Raw genomic sequence first — 20,663 nt, forward strand, 5'->3', positions numbered from 1 at the left:
CCTTGATAGGGATGGCAATCTCTATCCTGCAATCCAAACTGGCTTCTTCTCATTCTATTACTTTTCCCTTTCTAATTACTTGTTCCCAATACCTTGGTTCTTTTATCAGTTTTCTCCAATAAATTCCAACCCCCTCTTGCCTGTTGTCTGTATCCCTAATTGCAGTCATCCCTCTCAAAATAATCTCCTTTCTCCATTCCTGTGCTGGCTTAGGTCTTAGAATACTTTCTGCTACTTTGTGAATATAATATTCTGCATGGTTATTGTTACTCTTCTTAAGTGTCAGCATACAAAATCTCAGTCACTCATTGTTTCTTGACCCCCACCCCATTTCATCATCACCCCTTTCCACTTTGAATTATCATTTTCTGCTTGTGCTCTGTATAGGAGCCATAACTGTGTAGTTCTGAAATATCCCTTCAAATCCCAAACTGCCTTGTTCAATTGGAAGAATCAGCGTATCCCACCTTACACTTGCCATCTTCCCCTCCCAGATAAAATCATTCAGCTCTTTATTAATTGCTTTCCACAACCTCTCCTCTGGTTGATAAAAATATGCCTGACTTGTGTATAAAACTTAAGGGATTAAAAATATTTAACTGCTTGTATTTTGCTCTCCATACCAATAAAGCAGAGCTTCCGATTTCTCAGTTTTTGTATTATCTTTTGTTTAGTCTCTTTCCACATATCCTTAACTGCCACACCAAAATCCTTTTTAATCCATAATCCTGAATGTCCCCATAAATATGGATATTGCTGAACCAATTAATGTGTGGGTACATAATTTATAACTACTGCCTTTGTTTTAGCTACATTAATTTTGTATCCTGAAGAGATCTGACACTGCCTCAAAATGTTTCACAACAGTGAAATGTCCTTTTCTGGTTTAAACACATAAAAAATAATATCATCTGTAAACAGAGCCAGCTTTTCTTGACTACCATACCCTTATTTTCTTTGCCAATGGTTCTTAATATAGTGCAAATAACAAAGGGGAAAGAGGACACCCCTGCCTGGTTCTTCTGCTCAGACAAAAATTATCAGAGAGAAACCACCCAGGGAATGCAAATGCTTCCATTGCCCTCCTCATAAAATCCCATCTTACTCTGATAAATGCTTTCTCTGCATCAAGACCCACCAACAACAGGGTATTTTCTTATATTTAGCTTCCATCTGGATCATCAATGTTCTGTTAATGCTGTGAAATGTTTGCCTCCCCTCCACAAAACAACACTGATCAATGTCTGCCAATTTTAGCATCACCTTTGCCATTCTTTCAGCCAATATAGACATAAACACTTTATAATCATGGTTTAGGATTGGAATGGGCCTGTGTGAAGCTGGAACTGATGGGTCTTTGCCCTCTTTAGGTTTTATAGCCATCACTGCTTTCTTCCAGGAAGTTGGTGGCTCTCCTCCTCTTAAAATGTTGTTAAACAAAACCTTCCAGATCTTTATCATTTTTCCCCCCTCCTAGGTTCCAAACTTCCACAGGAATACCATCTATTCCTGAGCATACTTCTCTATTGTACATATTTTCACAGAATGCCCATATCTTTGCTTCATATTTTTGGTCCACTTTCACAAAATTATGTTTTTCTAGCAAATCATTGAAGACTGAAGTCAGAAAATAATTTGAGTTTAGACTCCATACTCCAGAAAATTCATAATAATGCAAAACCTGTTATTCTATCAACTCTTCTAAGTTTGTAAGAGCAATATTTAAAAGTTATCACTATTTTTTGGACCATTGTCCCCTCATTATTTATGGATTTGCCCAGATTTCTTGTTCGAAGAGGTTGAGAGGTAGGTTCCTGAGGACTTTCCTGTTGAACGGTTATACATCACCATTTTTATCTCATCTCCTCCTATCCTAACTAGTAGTAAATGAGCCTTAACTGCCTCTAACCTTGGCATATTTAATTCTTCCATAAACATTTCAATTTCTACCTGTTCTTGATCTCCATATTTATCTGCTTTATATAGACTTTCATAAAATTTCCAAAATATTTCTATTACCTCTGCAGGATCTCTTGTTATCTTCCTTGTTATATGCTGTTGACTGAGTCATTCCACTAAAAGTTATTGTGCTCTGGCATTATTATAAAAAACAGTTGCTTAGCAGTAATCTTTCTAAACTCACGCATATTATCAAGGTAAATCCTTTTATTTTCTGCTTAGCACTCTGCAATTGCTCATCTTCTTGTTCTATGAGATTCCCATATTATCATTTGTCAGTCCCTCTAAATAATATCTCTCTCTTTATTTTAACCCTATTTTTAAACTCCACTTTAATTTTATTCCATCCCCTAGCTATATTTTCAGAAGAAATTTCTGTCTTTTCTAATAACTCCTGAATAATTTCCATTAACCATTCCTTAGTTTCTCTCTTTTCAACAGATAGGTGGGAATGCGCCAGTGTCTCATATTTATTTTGTTACCCTGTAGTTCAATTTTAGTTATTACTGATGCATGATCTGAAATAGTTATTGGATGTGTATCAAAATTTTCAATTAAATGCATGTGATCCTGTGAAATATATAGTGGATATAAAAAGTTTACACACCCTTGTTAAAATGCCAGGTTTTAGTGATATAAAAAAATGAGACCACAATAAATCATTTCAAAACGTTTCCCACCTTTACTGTGACCTATAACCTGTACAATTCATTGAAAAACAAATCTGTTAGTGGAAAAATATAAAACATAAAAAACATTCAATAAGCTGGTTGCATAAGTGTACACACCCTTAAATTAATACTTTGTTGAAGCACCTTTTGATTTAATTACAGCATTCAGTCTTCTTGGGTAGGAGTCTATCAGCATGGTAGTCTTGACTTGACAATATTTGCCCACTCTTCCTTGCAAAAGTTCTCCAAATCTGTCAGATTGCAAGGGCATTTATTGTGCACAGCCCTCTTCAGGTCACCCCACAGATTTTCTATTGGATTTAGGTCTGGGCTTTAGCTGGGCCATTCCAAAACTTTAATTTTCTTCTGGTGAAGCCATTTTTTTTTATTTGGATATATGCTTGGGGTCATTGTCATGTTGAAAGGTGAAATTCCTCATCTTCAGCTTTCTAGCAGATACCTTAAGGTTTTGGGCCAAAGGTGACTGGTATTTGGAACTGTTCATAATTCCCTCCACCTTGACTAAAGCCCCAGTTCCAGCTGAAGAAAAGCAACCCTAAAGCATGATACTGCCACCACCATGCTTCACCATGGGGATGGCGTTCTTTTGGTGATGCAAAGTGTTGTTTTCTCTTGGCAGCCTCCCTGACCAGTTTTCATATTGTCTGTTCAATCAATTTTGGAGGGCTGTCCAGTTCTTTGCAATGTCACTGTTGTCCTATATTTTCTCCACTTTTTGTTGATTGTTTTCAATGTGTTCCATAGTAGAGCCAATGCTGTGGAAATTTTTCTGTTCCCTTTTCCTGACTGATACTTTTGAACAATGAGATCCTTTGATGCTTTGTAAGCTCTCTGCGAACCATAGATTTTGCTGTAGCAGGCAACAAACTAAATGTCAGGAAAATGCTGCTTGGACAGCTGAACTTTATTTGGGTTAATCAGAGTCTATTTAACTGATGGCAGGTGTGTACCCAAGAAGACCGAATTCTGTAATTAAATCAAAATGTGCTTCAACAACATATTAATTTAAGGGTATGCACACTTATGCAACCAGCTTATTGTACGTTTTTTTTATTTTTTATATTTTTCTCCCTAACGGATTTGTTTATTTTTCAGTTGAATTGTAAAGGTTATAGGTCACATTAAAAGTGGGGGAAAAGTTTTGAAATTATTAATTGTGGTCTCATTTTTTTTATATCACAAACCCTGGTATTTTAACATGGGTGTATAAACTTTTTATATCCACTGTAGGTTCTGTCTAGCCTAGCCCAGTTTTTGTATCTTGGGGAATAATATGTAAATTCACTAAAAAGTGCTACAACTGAATTAATATCTTCCATGCCAAATATTTTTATACATTTCTTCAAAAATCTACCTTCCTTTAATATATTTTCCCTTCTGGTCCCCAAAGGCATATCTTCCTTGCTGCAAATCAACTTTCAGTCCCCACCTATACGTAATATTTCCTGCTGAAAACTGATTATTTCTCAAAGAATTTTCTTAAGCTCCATTATAGCAGTTTTTAGGCGGAATACAAATACATGTCAATATAATCCTCCACCCTTGCCAGTAACCCCTTAATACTACATATATATAATTATTGTCTTTTTTATCCTTTTCTATCACTATTGGAAGTTCTCTTGCAATTAATATACATACTCCTCTTTTCCTTTGTGCCAGGTATTCTGCTGAATAACTGCCCTGAAAACCTTTCTTTATCAAGTTCACATGTTCAGTTCTTTCCAAATGTGTCTCCTGTAGCATAGGTAGTTGCACTCTACATTTTTAATATAGTTCATTACTCATTCTATTTTGCATATATCTGTGAGAATATTAACATTTAAAGATAATATCAAAAGTCTCATTATGTTAAAACATTATTCGCACCTTTTATTTGTAACAGTATTTTGTTAACTATCTACTTCCAGTTTTTGTATTACATGCACACACTAATGTTTGGCAGGTTGACCTTTTATACAGTTGTTTCTTGTGATATCCATTTGAACCTATGTCACATCTTACAAAACATTTTGTTTTACTGACAACCCTCAAAAAATGCACCCCATACATCCCAAAGACCTATTAACTTAATATTAACATACAAAACTGTGTACATCTTCAAATACTGACACTTCATCTTCCTAAAAGGAACAACTGACATCCAAACTCACAGACTTAGGTTAACCTAAAAGGAAGGTAATCCATGCTAAGATGCATTTTACAGCCTGTGCTTCTACTAAGTGCTGTCTGTTTTTGTCTTATTGTTTTACTCTCGCAGAATGAGAAAACACTTGAATGCTTTCAGAAAATATTATTTCCTAGCCATCGAAAGAAAGCTATTAAAAAAGTATTTTTGTTTTTATATCTCTTAATCAGACTGTCTCCATGGAGTCATGAGAACCAGATACTGGGTTACTACTACAAGCATTTATTTATTTATACTGGGTTGCTTCTATAAGCATTTATTTATTTATTTATTTGCTAGAGGAAACCTTTATTACATTCAATGTTCTTTTTCATTTATTTGCTTTCTCTTAAAACTTATTACTAGATAAAGCCAAGAGCCTTAATCCAATCATTCCCCTTATGCAAGAATGAGAAAAAGCACATCATTTTTTTCTTGTATTATACTCATTTGAACAGACTTTTCTTCTTTTTGTTTACACTGCAGCACCTACATTTCTTAAAACTGAACAAGAAGAAAGAGAAAAGAAGGAAAAAAACAGGGGCACCTGTTTACTTCAGTATCTCAAGTAAACTTGAAATTAACTGAGAAACCTTTATAGAATGTAGATATCATGCACTACACAAATATTACTGTTAAGAACAACAGTTTATTTTACTTACAGTTAACTCTTTCCTTCCTCTTCCCCTCTCCTAAATGTCCCTCCAGTCATTAATAACAGGAAGTAGGGCATATGCTTTAGCCCCCTACAAGTTTAACAAAGTCAAAAAAGTCCAATGTTTTGAGGTTTTCTTATTCTGTCATATTTCAAAAATATAATTAATGCTTTATAATCCCAAATTTATTTGTCAATTTCTGATTTGTTGGTTTTATTCATTTTTATCTCTGTCTCCTAAATCCAACTTTTGGTTCTTTTCCAACATACATTTAATTTTTCTAGTCGACTCTCATGCATTTTTCTCTCGCTCAAGAATTTTCTGTTGAAACATTGGAAACGGTTTCACTGGTACAATCCCTCTGTGGTCTTCATTACTAGAAAAACAAGAAGTAGAATATCCTTCTGTTTCACAGCTCATTTTTTCTTGGATAAGCTTTTGTATTTCCTCCTTAGCATGTTCTGCATCAAAAAGTGATTTTGTGCCTCCAGGAAAGAATATTCTGAAGACAGCCAGATACAGCAGTTTAATTCTCGCTCCTGCATTTTGACATTCCCTGATAAGTGGAATAAATTTACTCCTCCTCTGTCTGGTGTACAATGAGCAATCATTTTCCACAAACACTCAACTCTCTCCCACTTTTAGTACTTTGTCCTTCTGCCACAGTTTTGTCAGAATCAACTCCTTCTGCTGGTAGGGTTGCAGCTTTACTATTAAAGGTCAGGGTTGATTACTCATAGCTAGGTTTGGAGCATGCACTTGGTGTGCCCTTTCAATTAGCAAATTCTGCTGTGGAACACCAGTCCAGTTACTTTTTATGCTTTCATAAAATTATTCCAGTTTCTGCAGTGCTGCAGAAAATTTCAGGTTTTCTCTGTGTGCACTGTCTTCTAACTCTATTATTTTTTAAATGGTTCTTCTTGAGCAACTTCCTATTCAGACAGCTTTTTCTTCATGTCATCCTCTGATTTTTGCAGTTTTATCGGTTCATCTCAATGGCTAGTTAAAGCTTCTTCTAGTTTTCCACCCTTTCGTTGTTTGAACTGATACACTGCTTCAATGTTTCATCATTTATTTTAATCACCTCTGAGTGCACTTGACTTGTGTTTTTCTCTGAATTACTGGAAGCCATCTCTTGAACCAAAGCTGAAGCTTGAACTGCTTTTTGTTGAACAGTTGTAGAATCCTTCCAAGACACTGCCTTCTCTTTACCTTCTCTGGTTATTTTTTTTCAGGTTTTCCAATGTTCTACTTTGCTGGCATACAGGCAGTGTATTTACTAGCCAGTAAATGAATTTTACCAAAAATAAATAAATAAATCAATGTCAATCCTTTACCTCAGTTTTTGTTTTCACACTGGGGGAGGTGAAGTTATGCTACTGATCATTGTGCAGCCATTCTAGAAGTCCCAGACACAGCAAATCGTAAGAAATGTCTGAAATATGGAGCTAAAAGAAAGTAATAATAAGCATATTTTAAACCCAAGGTCACCAGAAAACTTAAATGGGGAATGAGAGGAAACATGTTGTGAAGAGATAGCATTTTGAACATGGACACTATCACAAACTACTTTAAAAGGAAAACACTGGAACTGGTCTCAATGAAGAGTCTTTCTTTGGCACTTGAAGCCTTCCTGAATAAATACCTTCTCCTATCTGAAAAGGGGGGACTGCTTCTATAACACCCTGAGTCAGCAGATGCTGAATGACAGAAGTGGGGAGTGGACTGACTTCTGTATCTATGATGAATTACTTTCAGAGCGTATTTGTATATGACTAACAGTTAAGAAAGAGAGAGAGAAACAGAATTTCAGATTTTTGGGAAGGATCAAAGGTTGGCCAGGGTAGGAGAGTTGATTTTGAAGATAGCCATTCAGACTTGCTAGACATTCCTTCATTCTAGGGGTTCCCCATTTCTTCTTGGAACCTCCCTGTCATGTTTAATGTCTGCTTACCAGCAGCTTGCTGCACCTGTTTATGTTGCTTTTTATTTTTCATAAAAAGTTGTAGAGGTGGTATTAAACCCCATTACAAACTTGGAGAAGGAAGGGTGAAAATTCTGAGAATTTTCTGAATTAACTTTGCTCTTTCATGATACTTTTTAAGGACCTCTAAAGCAGTTGGTCCAAAGACTATCTCTCTAGCTAATCAAGAATTCAAAATTTCAGTTTTAACATCCTCTAAAAGTTTTAAGTATGGAGCAAAGTAGCAGTAGTCCTCGAAGTGACATCAGCCAAATTCTAAGCACATTTCAAAGAGTGGATAGCCATTTGAGACACAGAAGAAATAAAATTATACAAAAATATTTTTCCTCAGATAAGCAAAAAGATTCCATAATGTTCCTCAGGCTATCACACAAAAGACGCAAACACTTTTAACGTATGAGTTGTTGATAACTGACAATTCTAAAAATAAGTGTTGCAGAAGAATATACTTTCCCACAACTCTATTAAAATATTCAAATATTTGTCATAAGGGGAGGGATTAGCATTACCCAAATGTTTAGTAGCAGCTGAGTTTACTAGAAATCACTGCTGGGTTTGATTTGGAGTTAGAACTTTATCTATCTGCTCTCTTTGGGCAACAGGCTACCTGTCAGGCAAGTTACAAGCTGCAATAAATACATCTTCCAATGCTGTAAGAACAAGAGGAACTAGTATAGTTTCAGGAAATCCCAGTTGTTGTAAATCATATTTTTTATGAGACAGTGGACAATCATTATGGTCCCACTGAAACAACTGATTCATTCTAGAAACTGATTCAGAAAGAGGAAATTCTTCTAAGGGACTGTCAGAAGCAGCAATTTCCTCAGGATGAGAATTAGAAACATAAAGATAAAAAAATAAAAGTTATACTTTCACAATCATTTTGTGGTATAAAATCTTGAACATCTTCAGGAAATGGAGAATCACTTTTTTACTTTTAACAGAAACAGCTGAACTGGAACAGTCAAGTTCTTGAACTAAACCTCAAGCTAAGTTCAATAAAACACTTCTGTTCAAAAAACCTGAGAGAGGAGAAGGTATATGTTTAACATTTTGCTTCTTTTTGACAGAAATTCCTGAAAAAGGATACCTACTTTTGACAGGCAAAACCTCCTTAGAGACAGGCATTTCAGTCTTGTTAGGCACTGAGATATTCCTTGTTCTTTCCTCCATCCTCCAAGACTGACAAAAATGTCTGTCCCTTGCCCACCAAGGGCCCACCAACAGCTGCAGAAGAAGTATCTAAATCCCTAGTTTATAATGGATGTAGAGACTACACAGAGGGAGCCAAAAAAAAGATGAATGGTTTGAGGAACCAGAAACGGCCACAGTAGAGTCATTCATCTATGGCTGAGGCACTTCTGCAGCCTGCTGAAGTGTAAAGGCTGCTTAGCAATTTTTTTTCCTTTTGTGACTGGAAGAAGGAAGAACTGAGGAACTGGTAGGCTGTTCCACTGTAAAGACTAAAAAGATGCTGAATTCCTTGGGTACTTGGCAAAAGAGGAAAGTATTTATAAAGTAAGTTTTTCCATCAAAAAAAGTCAAAAGCACTTCAAACACTTATCTCCATCCCCAAATATAAAGTAACACAAGTTTTAAATTAGTTTTAACAACTTTTTCTACAGGCATATAAAGTAATAATCCTGTTAAAAAGTTACTAAAAATCATGTGACAGTCTACAAAAATACTTCCTTCAAGCTTATAATGATTAATTTCACAAAAGAAGTTCAAATTTTGTCATAAAATTAAAGTGTGGAAGGTCTTTTTCCCAAAGGGATCTTATCTACCCAGTAATGGAACAGCATCACTAGACCTTCTTTGATCTTCAAAAGTCTGTAACAGTAGTGCTCTTCAGTGGTTAGAAAGCTCTGAAGGCCATCATGCTCAAAGCACTCTTTCTTCAGCTCTGTTCAAGGTGTTTAGTAGTTTGGGCACACAGATTGTGCCCTTCGGCTTTGAAAGCTGACAGCTTTTATATCCTTAGTAGGATATAATAGCCCCATACAGCTAAGGCTACTGCAGCAGTGATCAATATGATGAACATTCTCTCTTGCAGAGGTCATTTTTAAAGTCAGAAGGGAGTATAAGTATGAAGTCAGAAACTGGATTTCTCCCCTGAGGAAAGAAGGCCATCATGCAAGAAATGCTTATTTGACATCCTAGAAAAACGCAATTCTTTGAAAGTTGTAGGCTGTTTTATTCAGGCCTATAATGAAACTAAGGTGAAGAAAAAGGTCTATGGTGAACCTGAAAAGTATTTTTTCTTTTAACATACTCTGAATTAGAAGGTATTCTAAATAAGGGTGGATATGTGTATCTTGAAGTCAGAAAAAAAGCTATCTCTGGGGCTAAAGATTTTGTACATGTCCTAGAAACTGTAGCTAGACCACACATCAAAGCAGAAAATTGAAAATGAAATTCCAGTAGCTAGACCACAGGGCAAAGCAGAAAATTGAAAATGAAATTCCAAAGCAGAAAATCTGAAGATATATCTGTGATATGAAAAAATAGGAAAGTGAAGACAGACATCTTTTATATCAAAAGTAACTAGGAAAGCATGTGGGAAAATCAAGGGAAGAAGGCTCTGCAGAGATAACATCTTAAATTTTGGAATTCTTAGGAAGTTGTTTAGGACGGTTACATGCAAAATGGATCTCCATGTGCCCTCCTTTCTTTGTATGATGAATAACCTAAAATAACCATCTGTCCTTTTTGGTGATGTTGGACTAATTCTGTGGTATCCTGATGGGAACGTTCTTATATGATTGGCAAAACAATTGTTCTTGGTTTGGAAGGACTTTCGGAATTCCAGATGTGACCAGAGGGAGGTTCCAAGTCAATCTGTATCCATTTTGGATTATGCTGAATACCTAGATGTCTGATGTTATCATTCTCTGAAGACATAGGAACTGAGATAGTCTTCCTAAATGAAACAAAGGTGTTGACCAAGGTAGGAGGGAAGAAGATTTGTAGTTGTAAACCTGAAGTCTTGTCACCAAAGAATCCTTTGAAATCTGACTTTGTTTTTTCTTGCCACTTCCTCTTACAGATTTTTTTTCTTTACTTTTTTACCTTTTGGTATTGGCTTTTAGCATTTGTGAAAGAAGGGTGCAGCTTTAGAAGGGTAATTCCCCTAAAATGTTGGTACAGTAGAGAGACAAAGTATTTACATTTAGTTTCACCTCCCCTCGCTTATAATTTCTGGAAAATATCCGGAAATGCTGGACCAAAAAGATTGCCTTTGTTCAAAGGGACATGCAGCAGCGTAGTCTTGACATTGTCAGGCAATAGCTGTAATCATTGCCAAAAAAATAAAAACTTCTTAAAACAGATCTAGTGGCTGCTGCACTGGAAGAAGCATCAGCAACACCATAGCCACCCTTTACTTAATGTCTTGCTACTTGCATAGCAAAACTGAGCATAGACAATAAATAATTATTATTATCAGGGTCAGGAATATCTGAAATCAGTTTGCTCATGTTATCAAACATAAAATGAGATACCTGGCATGAGAGTTTTGTATTTTATGGCATTGAAAGAAAGAATTGCAGATGTGTATACTTTCTTCCATACCCATCCATAGCCCTACTGTCCTTGTCATAAGGCAGGTGATTTGTAGAAGGCAGGAGCTTAGATGCTTTACCTGATTCAACTGAAATCAGAGCAGGATGCAAATGATGATTCTTGAAAAAATTTTAAGAGAGTCTGGGACTTGATAAAACTTATCATATTTAGGAGCAGATGGCTGTGACTCGGGTATCAAGGATGCAGACAAGAAGATATCTTGCAAAGCATCCAACATAAAAGGAATGGCTAAAGGCTTTGGGGCATCCAATGTTTCATAGGTCATTATAACTCTGTTGTACTTCAAAGACCTGCTTACATTTCAAGAGGAAGTGCTGTCTTGTGTCACCTAAATAAAATTCTTTTAAAGTAGAGTTAGGAGAAAGTGTATCTTCATCCTCCAACTCATATCTAGTAGGAGACTGACTCTGGGAAGAATAAGCTAAAGATTCCACATCAGAGTCTGAAGAGTCTTCATCTTCTGAAGATGTATTGCTCTTGATTTTTTGGGGAGTAGAAGAAGGTGTGGATGCTTCAGTGACATAAAAACTTTAAAAAGATCTTGAGAAAAATGATACCACTCCTGCTGTGGATCAGAGGGAGAAGGAGTAACAGGAAGAAAAGTATGCTTTGTTTTTTGTTCGCTTTTTTTTTTTTTTGGAGTGTCAACAGATAAATTGTGCAGTGGAGCAGACTCCTCTTGTACCGCTATAAGGACATTAGAACATTGTCTCATGCAAGGATTTGCAGTATGCTCTTCAGTCCTTCAGAAATTAACAAACAGGGTTCCACTTTTATGGCCTTGCTGGTCATCTGATCAGTCAGACGTGACATAGTTGGAAGCTGTGCTTTGTCACCTTCCAGAGGGGTTACGTCAGTGGAAGCAAGGAAAGAAGGTGGAAGCTAAATGGTCTACATGCTCATTGCTCATTGTATTTTGACAGAAACATCCAACTCAAACTGGGAACAGAAACCTCCAAATATTTCAGTTTCTTAGCTCTTTTGCATTGCTACTGAGGGAAGTATGAGAGAGAGATAACTTGGAGGCCATACTATCTCATGCAACCTCCTCAAGTCTTTGTTTTTCCAGGTAAATTTTCAGAGATGGTAGGTGACTTCTAATAGTCATATAGATGAAAGCCTTACAAAGAGACAACTCTTTAAATGTATGTTCTGGCCCTAGGCAGCTTAGTATGACTATTCTGTAGGGAATCTGCTTACTGCAGTCACATTTCCCTCTCTTAGCTAACATGAAAAAGGACAATTTTAGTCAAAACATTAGTGCAACAAGAAGGGTTCCTAGTGGGAATACTTATTTGCCCACAATAATTAGAGACTGGCACTGGCCATAAGGCTGACAGATCTAATTGACCGATATAGTCTTTCTTCACAAGCTGCTGGCAAGAAAGTTCTGAGGACCATTGTGTCCATATGTCCCTTATGTATTAGCACATAAACTCATGCATAGGTCATAGGTCAGACATACAATGTGAAAGGAAATCACCCAAGCTTTGGTATACTGGCTGGATATATGGAATCACTGCAAGACTACTTCCCATAAATAAGCAATACTGCAATGGTGAACTAATGAAGGCTATTCACATATCCATATGCTTGATCTTCCCAACAGGAGATTTCAAGGGAAAAGCAGTTAGGAAAAAACTGTCTACTTTCCCCAAAGGTCCAAATTGCAAGATAAGTACCATCAGGGTTTTTTGACTAACACATTATGACATTCCAGCCCAACTCAGTTTTATGGCTTGATTATACAGGACCTTGCAAAGGAAACTGAGTCAATATCATATCCCTTAATTTCAGTAAATCCTCTGGGTCAGTCCCTCTTAGGAGATTGACAAGCAAAACGAAGGGATCTGTAGTAAGAGAAAAGTTGAGCAAAATGGTTGAAAAATATTTGGGTGGTAGGAAGCAGAAAACAGTAGCTACAGTGTACTCTCAAAGGAAATAAAAGTGACTCGTGGTTCCACAGGGCTGGACTTAGAAGTTATACTGTTAGGCATCAACCTATTTGTGGATGGCATTAACATGGAACAATTTAAGGTGGGTCAGTAAGCCTTCAGATAGACCTGTGGAGACTGAAAGAGTGGGATTAGTCATACAGGGTAATGTAAATTACAACTGGGCTCTAATAGTCCTAAAATGATGTACCAATTGACTGGAGCAATTGTGAAAATCAAAAACTAGGATAACAACCAAGGTATGACAGTAACTTCATAAGTGATCTAACATTTTACCTACACCATGCACTCAAATTTTGCATTTTGGAACAAATGCCTTCTAATAATAATAAAAATCCCTGGACCTTATTACTTAAAAATGTGAATTATATTGGCAGTTGCATTTGCATGCCAATAATTGGCCTGGACTCAATGAACATGCCTCAAAAGCATGTTTGCTTAAGTTAAAAGCACTTGAAAGATGAGCCCTACATATAAGGCATATATTTACATAATTTTGCCTTTATTTTTCTATTTTATGGAGAATGCATCCGCTTGGTGGTCATGTGATTGAACACAAAAGCTTTAAAATCAGTGTGTACTTCCGGCACTGTTATCTGATGAAGTTCATGTAGTTTTTGAAGACACTACTGGATTAAAGTACTTGTGGATTTTATCTACAGCAGGTTGTTTCCTCGGGCCTTCTATTTGTGTTTCGCCTGTATTTCTTCAGTGTCTTTTCTGACGGTAAGATAATGTTGCCAAAAATCCTTATAATGATCTCTAATGTAGTAAATTAATATAACATTTTTCATTCACAATGTCAGATATACAATATACTTTTCTACTGCTAGAAGAACCAAAATTAAAACTAAATTCTCAACAGAAAGTTTAAGGTGCATGTTATAATGGGGAAGAATTATTTTCCATAGCATTCCACCTATGATAAATGATTAGATCCTTCAATGAAGCTAGGTTTCCACTTTTTGTAAGGAAGTGAGTGACAGCTCAGACATCCAATCATGAAAGGGTGCTAAGGTAAAAAATATGGCTAAAAGACAGTCCAATTAAGTGGCTAAAAACAAAAGACAAATAACTGGGAAACATTACAGAATTAATAATTATGCAATAGTGACTCACTGCCATTCAGAAATAAGCACAGTGATCGGAAAGCCCAACCAGCATGCCCATGGTAAATTAAGCATACACGGATAGAAAAAAGTCTGGCCACTGAAGTATCACTGGGCTGCTGGATTTTTCTATCAGCATATGTTATGGACAACTCATCAAAATATGAAAAAAATCAGGTATGTTCTGCAAGGGTTTATATCATAACATCGAAGTCGTAAGACAATGAATGCTATAATATCGAACCCAAAACCTCGAAGACTGAGAATAGCGAAGCCGCGGGACATCTAATTCTTTCCCAGGGAAAGAAGTCAGTTGGCCATTTCCGCGGCTTCGCTATTTCTTCCACTGTGGTGCGATCTCGGAGTTGGTATATTTAAGTAGGGGGCCCCCCACATTGGGGGGTGTGGGAGCACAGCCCCCCACATTAGCAATAGTTTTTAGTGTTTTTGTGTTTTGTGTTGTGTGCTGGAACAGCTATTTTTTTTTCCCATGGAAAAAAACTGCTGTTCTCAGCTTTCAGAGTTTTCAGCGTTCAAGGTTACCAGTTCAATGTTATGGCATTTGATTATATCACGTTTCGATTTTGTGATATAAACCAGTTCTGCAAAACTAAAACAGAAACATACCTGATTTACTTCATATTTTTGCACTGCTTCTGTGTCAAATTTTTAACATTAAAAAAAACAAAACAAAGAAACAAACAGCAACAGAGATTCTGTTTTCTCTGTCACTTCTCCTGCACTGATGTAGTGAACAAGCATGGGAACGCAAGTCCCATACACATGCACAGTACATCGGTACAGTAAAGACAAAGAGGAGGAAGTCAGAAGTGCTCTTACAGGATCATAGGTTGGTACTAGGCTATCGGCCCTAGGACCTATACTATCCTAGCCATTACAATTCCCTGGATATTTCTTCCAACAGTATTTACTTCCCTGGACCCCTGTCTAGCAGGGCGACTGACGTGATCCCCGGGGTGAATTTCCTATCTCCCATCCAATTGTCAAGGTTCATTCTGAAGAGGGCCAAGGAGGTGCTCTGCTTGACATGTATGAGCAGTCTATTCCAGAGTATGGGGAGACTCTGGGTCAGGAACCTATCCCTCCAGCATGTTTTGTTCATTATAATGACAAGTTTTAGATACCTGGAGTATGTGGCTCTGAGGGATTGTAATTTCTTTAAGTGGAGCATGTCCAACAGCTCAGGGTTTGACATGGCCTTGTATGTTAAGTAGAGATCACCTCTGAGTAGACGGTATGCCACAGAGTACAGTTGGAGTTTTTTTAGACGGTCAGCATAGGGCATTTGCTTTAGGTCTGTGATTCTTTTAGTGAGGTACTTCTGTGGCCTTTCCAGCTGTTGCAGATGTCTTGTGAGGTACATACCAAATGGGGTGTTGTACTCTATAATGGGTCTAATGAAGGATGAGTACAGTGGGACAATTGCATTATTTAAGAAAGGTAAGTAATTTCTTAAATACTGTTATAATACCAATAATCTCCTCCTGTTTGTAGGTATATCAGGATTTACCCATGGTTGGATTTGTTTAATCACTTGGTTTTTCCCTAGTGATCAAACCAAACTGACTGTGGATAAATCCTGATATACCCATGGACCTTTAACATTTCAATGAACGCCAATGGAAATACAAGACAGTGATATTTTCAGTCACATAGTTTTAGTTGAATGCTGGAAAATTGCATTAACCTCACTGACTAATTTTGATGCACTCTTCCAGGATATGAAGCTAGCATACACTGTAATCACAGAACAAAATGCATGTGTGACATTAACAGTTATTGTTACTAATCTATAATAAACATATCACAAAAATAATTTAGCAACAGTGGCATAAATTAAATAAAATGTACTTACCATTCATGAGTTAAGAGGTCAAATTCACCATATAACTGACCCATGGTAATAGACTTTGGATTAAGTATAAATGTGTGAATAGATTCATATACACCACCACTGACTGAAGGCTGGCCTTTCAAGGCATTTATTGCAGCAGCTAAAACTTCATAACACTGTGTAAAAAATATAAAAATGTGAAAATAAAGAATTTCGTTTTGGATTTAAGCATATGTAGACAAATGGAGGTTACTGTTTAACCTTTATATAAAATGCATTTCTCATTAAGTATATTTATCATAACAGTAAATCTTTGAGAAGTTATTATTACAGTACATCATAACAAATGATATATCTTCTATGATACCTTCTTTATTCCCAACCAGAGTTTTCTTCAGAAGTTCTTCTGTTTCTCAATAGACTCGGACTAGTCATAGACTAGCATGCCACCGACAGCTGGTTGGAGTGTGAGACACCAATATATAAGCAACATTGCTATAGCTTTCTTCAATTACTGAATCCTCTTCTCTTACTGCTGGCATAGAGGTATAAAGCCAGACCACAGCCCAAGTGACCCAAGTCTGATTAGTGTCTTGGGAGCTTAACAGGGAGGTTGGGATGATGGCATTTCCTATCCTGGAGGGGAGGAAACACAAAGTGTGGTCCTTTATTACACTCTGGTGGAGGCTAGTTCTCAGAAGGATAATGCCTGGTCTGGGTGGTTAGAAGTGCAGAGAAGACATAGCAACTCTTATGACCTAGAGCAAAGCATCCGCTTGTGCCACTCTCCAAAAATCCCCTTTGGTCTTCATGGTGTTTTATTAATGTAGTAATCTGTTTCCCTTAAAAAATAACAAGATATTATTATTTCTATGTCCAGAAATGGAACAGTGTAATAATTTAATGAAATATTTCAATAAAACTTTATACATCATTCCTGGTGGTGGCAGGATGGTTAGCTTTACCCTTAATTCTATTTTATATATATATATACCATAAATGATTACATGTGGACAGCATCTCAAAAATAACTATATTTCTTTGGGAAGAGGAAATATAATGTAATATTGCAGATTAAGATAAGTAGCCCTATAAAAGATACATGATACGGATAAGTAGTATTATATAGAACTGCCTTTACGTGAAGAAGAAAATTGCCTCTGACAGACAAAAAAAACATACATTTAAAGATAACCTAGGCATAACCAATGCAGATATTTGACTAGATAAATGAGACATGTGATATAAGCAAAGCCCCTGGTTAAATCTTTTCAGCTAAAGATTATACATTTTGCGTAAACAAGTAAACTGTATAGTAGCTTCTGCATTCAGTTTACTTACAAAATGCTGCAAAAGTGGAAAAGATGAAAATCGTTAAAGTTAAGTTTTATTTTTAAGTCAGGCATGTCTTGTATATATGACATTTTGTTGTCTGAAGCCTGAGGTGATTTGTAGAGCAGTACTTGGAGCATAAGTATCATGTCTGCTGAAATAGTTTTTCCCCAGTTATTTTACTTGAACAGGAAGACTTCTATACGGATGGCGGAGGTGACCCAAATGAGAACTATAACATGTTACAGATTAAGATTTTGGAGGGGGATAGACAATGCAGAAATACTGATCTTTCTGAGACACTGCAGTACAAAAATGTTAACTTATCTGCAAACATTATAGGTACAGTGACGAATATCAGAACTGATCTTTCTGAGACACTGCAGTACAAAAATGTTAACTTATCTGCAAACATTATAGATACAGTGACGAATATCAGAAGCTCTTATTCTAAGTGTTGAATTTATATTACAGAATCATTACTTTAAAAAGAATACCATTCTGGACATAACATCAAGAGTGGATAAGAACTAAAAAACTACTGTTGAATGGCTCTGTCACCAAAAAATTATTAGATCAGGAAATCTGGAATGATGCAACACAGCTATGTCCTATAGCATGACTGAAAATTCTGGTGACAAGGACTCAGCTAATCAAAAGTTCTAATAAAATGATATGAATTACCTGCTTCTCTTTCAGCTGCCAGATTTTCAAACATGAAAAACGAACTCAAAATTACTATAACAAGAAGAAAGAGGAACTAATTGGATTTAAAAGGAACTGTAGCACAATATTAATGACTACAAAGCAAGAAAAATCTTAAATGCGAATGGCCACAGGGTACGAAAAGATGCTTGGCAAGTCATAGCTAATTCTACACTGCCCAGAGATGCACATCAGGCAGATGTTCTATAGCAGCATTTTCTGGTGAGGATCTGACTCTAGTCGCACATGTTAATAACCACAGGGTTGAAAGAGCAAATTGATGCTCACAATCACAAACACACGTAGTAGTGATGAGGTTTTCTAGCTCTCTTTTAGCTTGAAAACACTGGAATTTGGATCCAGAAGGCAGATACTATATTTAAAGCACAAGAACTGGACAGGGCACTAGAGAACAAGGTACAGAAAATGGTTGTGGGATGCCCTAACTAAATGCTGTTTGCATGGGAGAAGCTGGTAATCTAAGTGTTCACACTGCTCTTTTGTAAGTAGAATATTTAAAGAGTTTTGCTTTATACAACAGTATAGTTAACTCATCCAAGTATAAACTTAATGAATGCCAAAAACAACTGGGTCTATGTTAAATAAACGAACATTTAATATGTCGAGTACAACATACTCGAACACTTTTAAGCAAACGTTTATTTAATCGATAGCCCAGAATGTCGGAAAATGGAGTTCCGAAATGTTTCTGTTGGCCAGCACTGACATATGTGATGTATTACGTCATATCAGCTACTGCTAAGAGTGCAGTATGGTGCAGAAAGGGAGAATTTCCCTTTTCTGCACTGAAGTGTGGTCTCGGAGTTGGTATATATAAGCAGGGGAGGTGTAGGGGGTGCAGGGTGGCTTGCCCCCCTTCTTGCAATGTTACGGTATGTTGTTCTAAGTTTTTTTTTTTTTTTTTTTTTTTTACGATTTATTGGAAGTTACGGTTTGTTGGTTTAGTGTTGTCTAGAATGTGGAGGAGTGGGTGGCCAAACAAAACATTTTGGGATTGTGTTTTGTGACATTCTGGGCTCTCGGTCACATAAACATTCGCTTAAAAGTGTTTGAGTATGTTGTACTCGACATTTTAAGCATTCATTTATTTAACATAGACCCAAACAACCATTGTAAAAAGGACTCTTAAAATACACTTATTCCAAAATGGTAATACCTTGATGTGAATTTATAGATTTATAAAAAAATTCCATGTCATGTAACTTTTCTGCCCCTTGTTTTTCTTTCTAAAAATTTGCATTAATGAAACAGCACATACTTAAATTTCTTTCTAAGTTTATCGTTCAACACAACCCACCACTCAAATCCAATTTTCAAAACAAAATCCCTCATTAAAATATGGTCTTCCCATAGTGTATCAAAATAATGAGTCTATACTTCCCTGAAACAACATTCTGAAGTAGCCTTATCAACACTCCATCTTAGTCTACCTTCCTTTCTCAAAAGTCCAGTTGTTATCATGCTAAAATCTTCCACTCATACCGATATACAGATACCGCTAAGTCCAGTTCCTGTCTTCTCACCTCTAAGAACAGTTCTTGTCTTCTCACCATCACCCACAAACCTCAAATAACTACAAGTCATTAAATAACCTTAAAGTCATTAAATCTTTAACTAATTTTATATCCTTTTCCTTTTCTTATCAAATCTACCCTTAAAGTACAGTTACAATCTGCTATACACAAACAGTACATTTCCCATTTAAAACAATTTCTGAAGATTTCAAGTGTTTTGTTTAGTCATTCCATCTGCTGCAGCACATTAAGTATCCTAAAACTATTAGCCAGCTTGGTGGGCATACACGGATAAAGCCTTGACTATGGCCTTTGATGAAGCTGGGAAGGAGGATGGCCATGATTATCCTAGAGGAAGGGGAGGTGCCAGCCTCAAGTTGCAGCAGCCCTTTGGTGGAAATGGGATGGGCCCATGACCTGCATGCAAGTGTGCAGTCCCTCTAAGGCACATAATGGAGGTAGGCGGCATTCATAATGCAGATGTAGGCGAGAGTGGACTTGTGATGGGGTAGACATTGTGGGCTTCTACAGTGATGCATGCTGTATGACCCTTTGCCCAGGGGAAAGAATAGGTAAGTAATACAAACATTTCCAGAATTGCAAGGATATTGGCAAAGACACAAGCAACCCTGATGGCTAACTGAATCATGGCTTTCCCATAGACTCACCTGTCTTTGTGGATCTGGAGATGATCCCCACCTCCAAGGAATGGATTTGGTGGGAGAAGCTTGATATTCAGAAGCAAGTTGGCATAGGCACACCAAAATATATGTCAGAAAACTATCTCTCTCTATCCCAAAATCAACAAACAATATCCTTCACCATCACTATTTTCAATTTGTATTCAGATTAAAACCTGTGAAAACATGTGCCACCTGCAAGCTTTTTTAACTTTGCTCTTTCCGTTTTTGTAAGAAAATATATATCCTGTAAACGTTATATTGTAATTTTGCCCTTTCACCCAGTCAGCAATCAAAAGCCTTCTCTGTTTTGCCTTTAAACTATTCACAATTAAAGACAGAATCTAAATTACAGTTAACCTGTTTTTCCATCTCTTTTGTTTTCCTTCAGTTTTACATCACTCAGTTCCTCTATCCAAAGCCTCTCCCCTCCTCCATCATACCAACCCCCA

At 36.7% G+C, this 20,663-nt stretch overlaps 1 protein-coding gene across 1 annotated transcript in view; it reads right to left on the reverse strand.

Moving 5' to 3' along the window:
• DNAH1 (dynein axonemal heavy chain 1) overlaps positions 1–20,663 on the reverse strand; it is a 5,225,710-nt gene that overhangs the window by 2,596,937 nt on the left and 2,608,110 nt on the right. Inside the window, exon 36 of the mRNA XM_044076389.1 lies at positions 15,981–16,135. Within this exon, the coding sequence (XP_043932324.1) occupies positions 15,981–16,135 (155 nt within the window). The remainder of the gene's footprint in view (positions 1–15,980; positions 16,136–20,663) is intronic.

Source organism: Protopterus annectens, chromosome 7.part0, assembly GCF_019279795.1.
Source record: "Protopterus annectens isolate FY-2018-M chromosome 7.part0, PAN1.0, whole genome shotgun sequence".
In the NCBI taxonomy this organism is placed as follows: Eukaryota; Metazoa; Chordata; order Ceratodontiformes; family Protopteridae; genus Protopterus; species Protopterus annectens.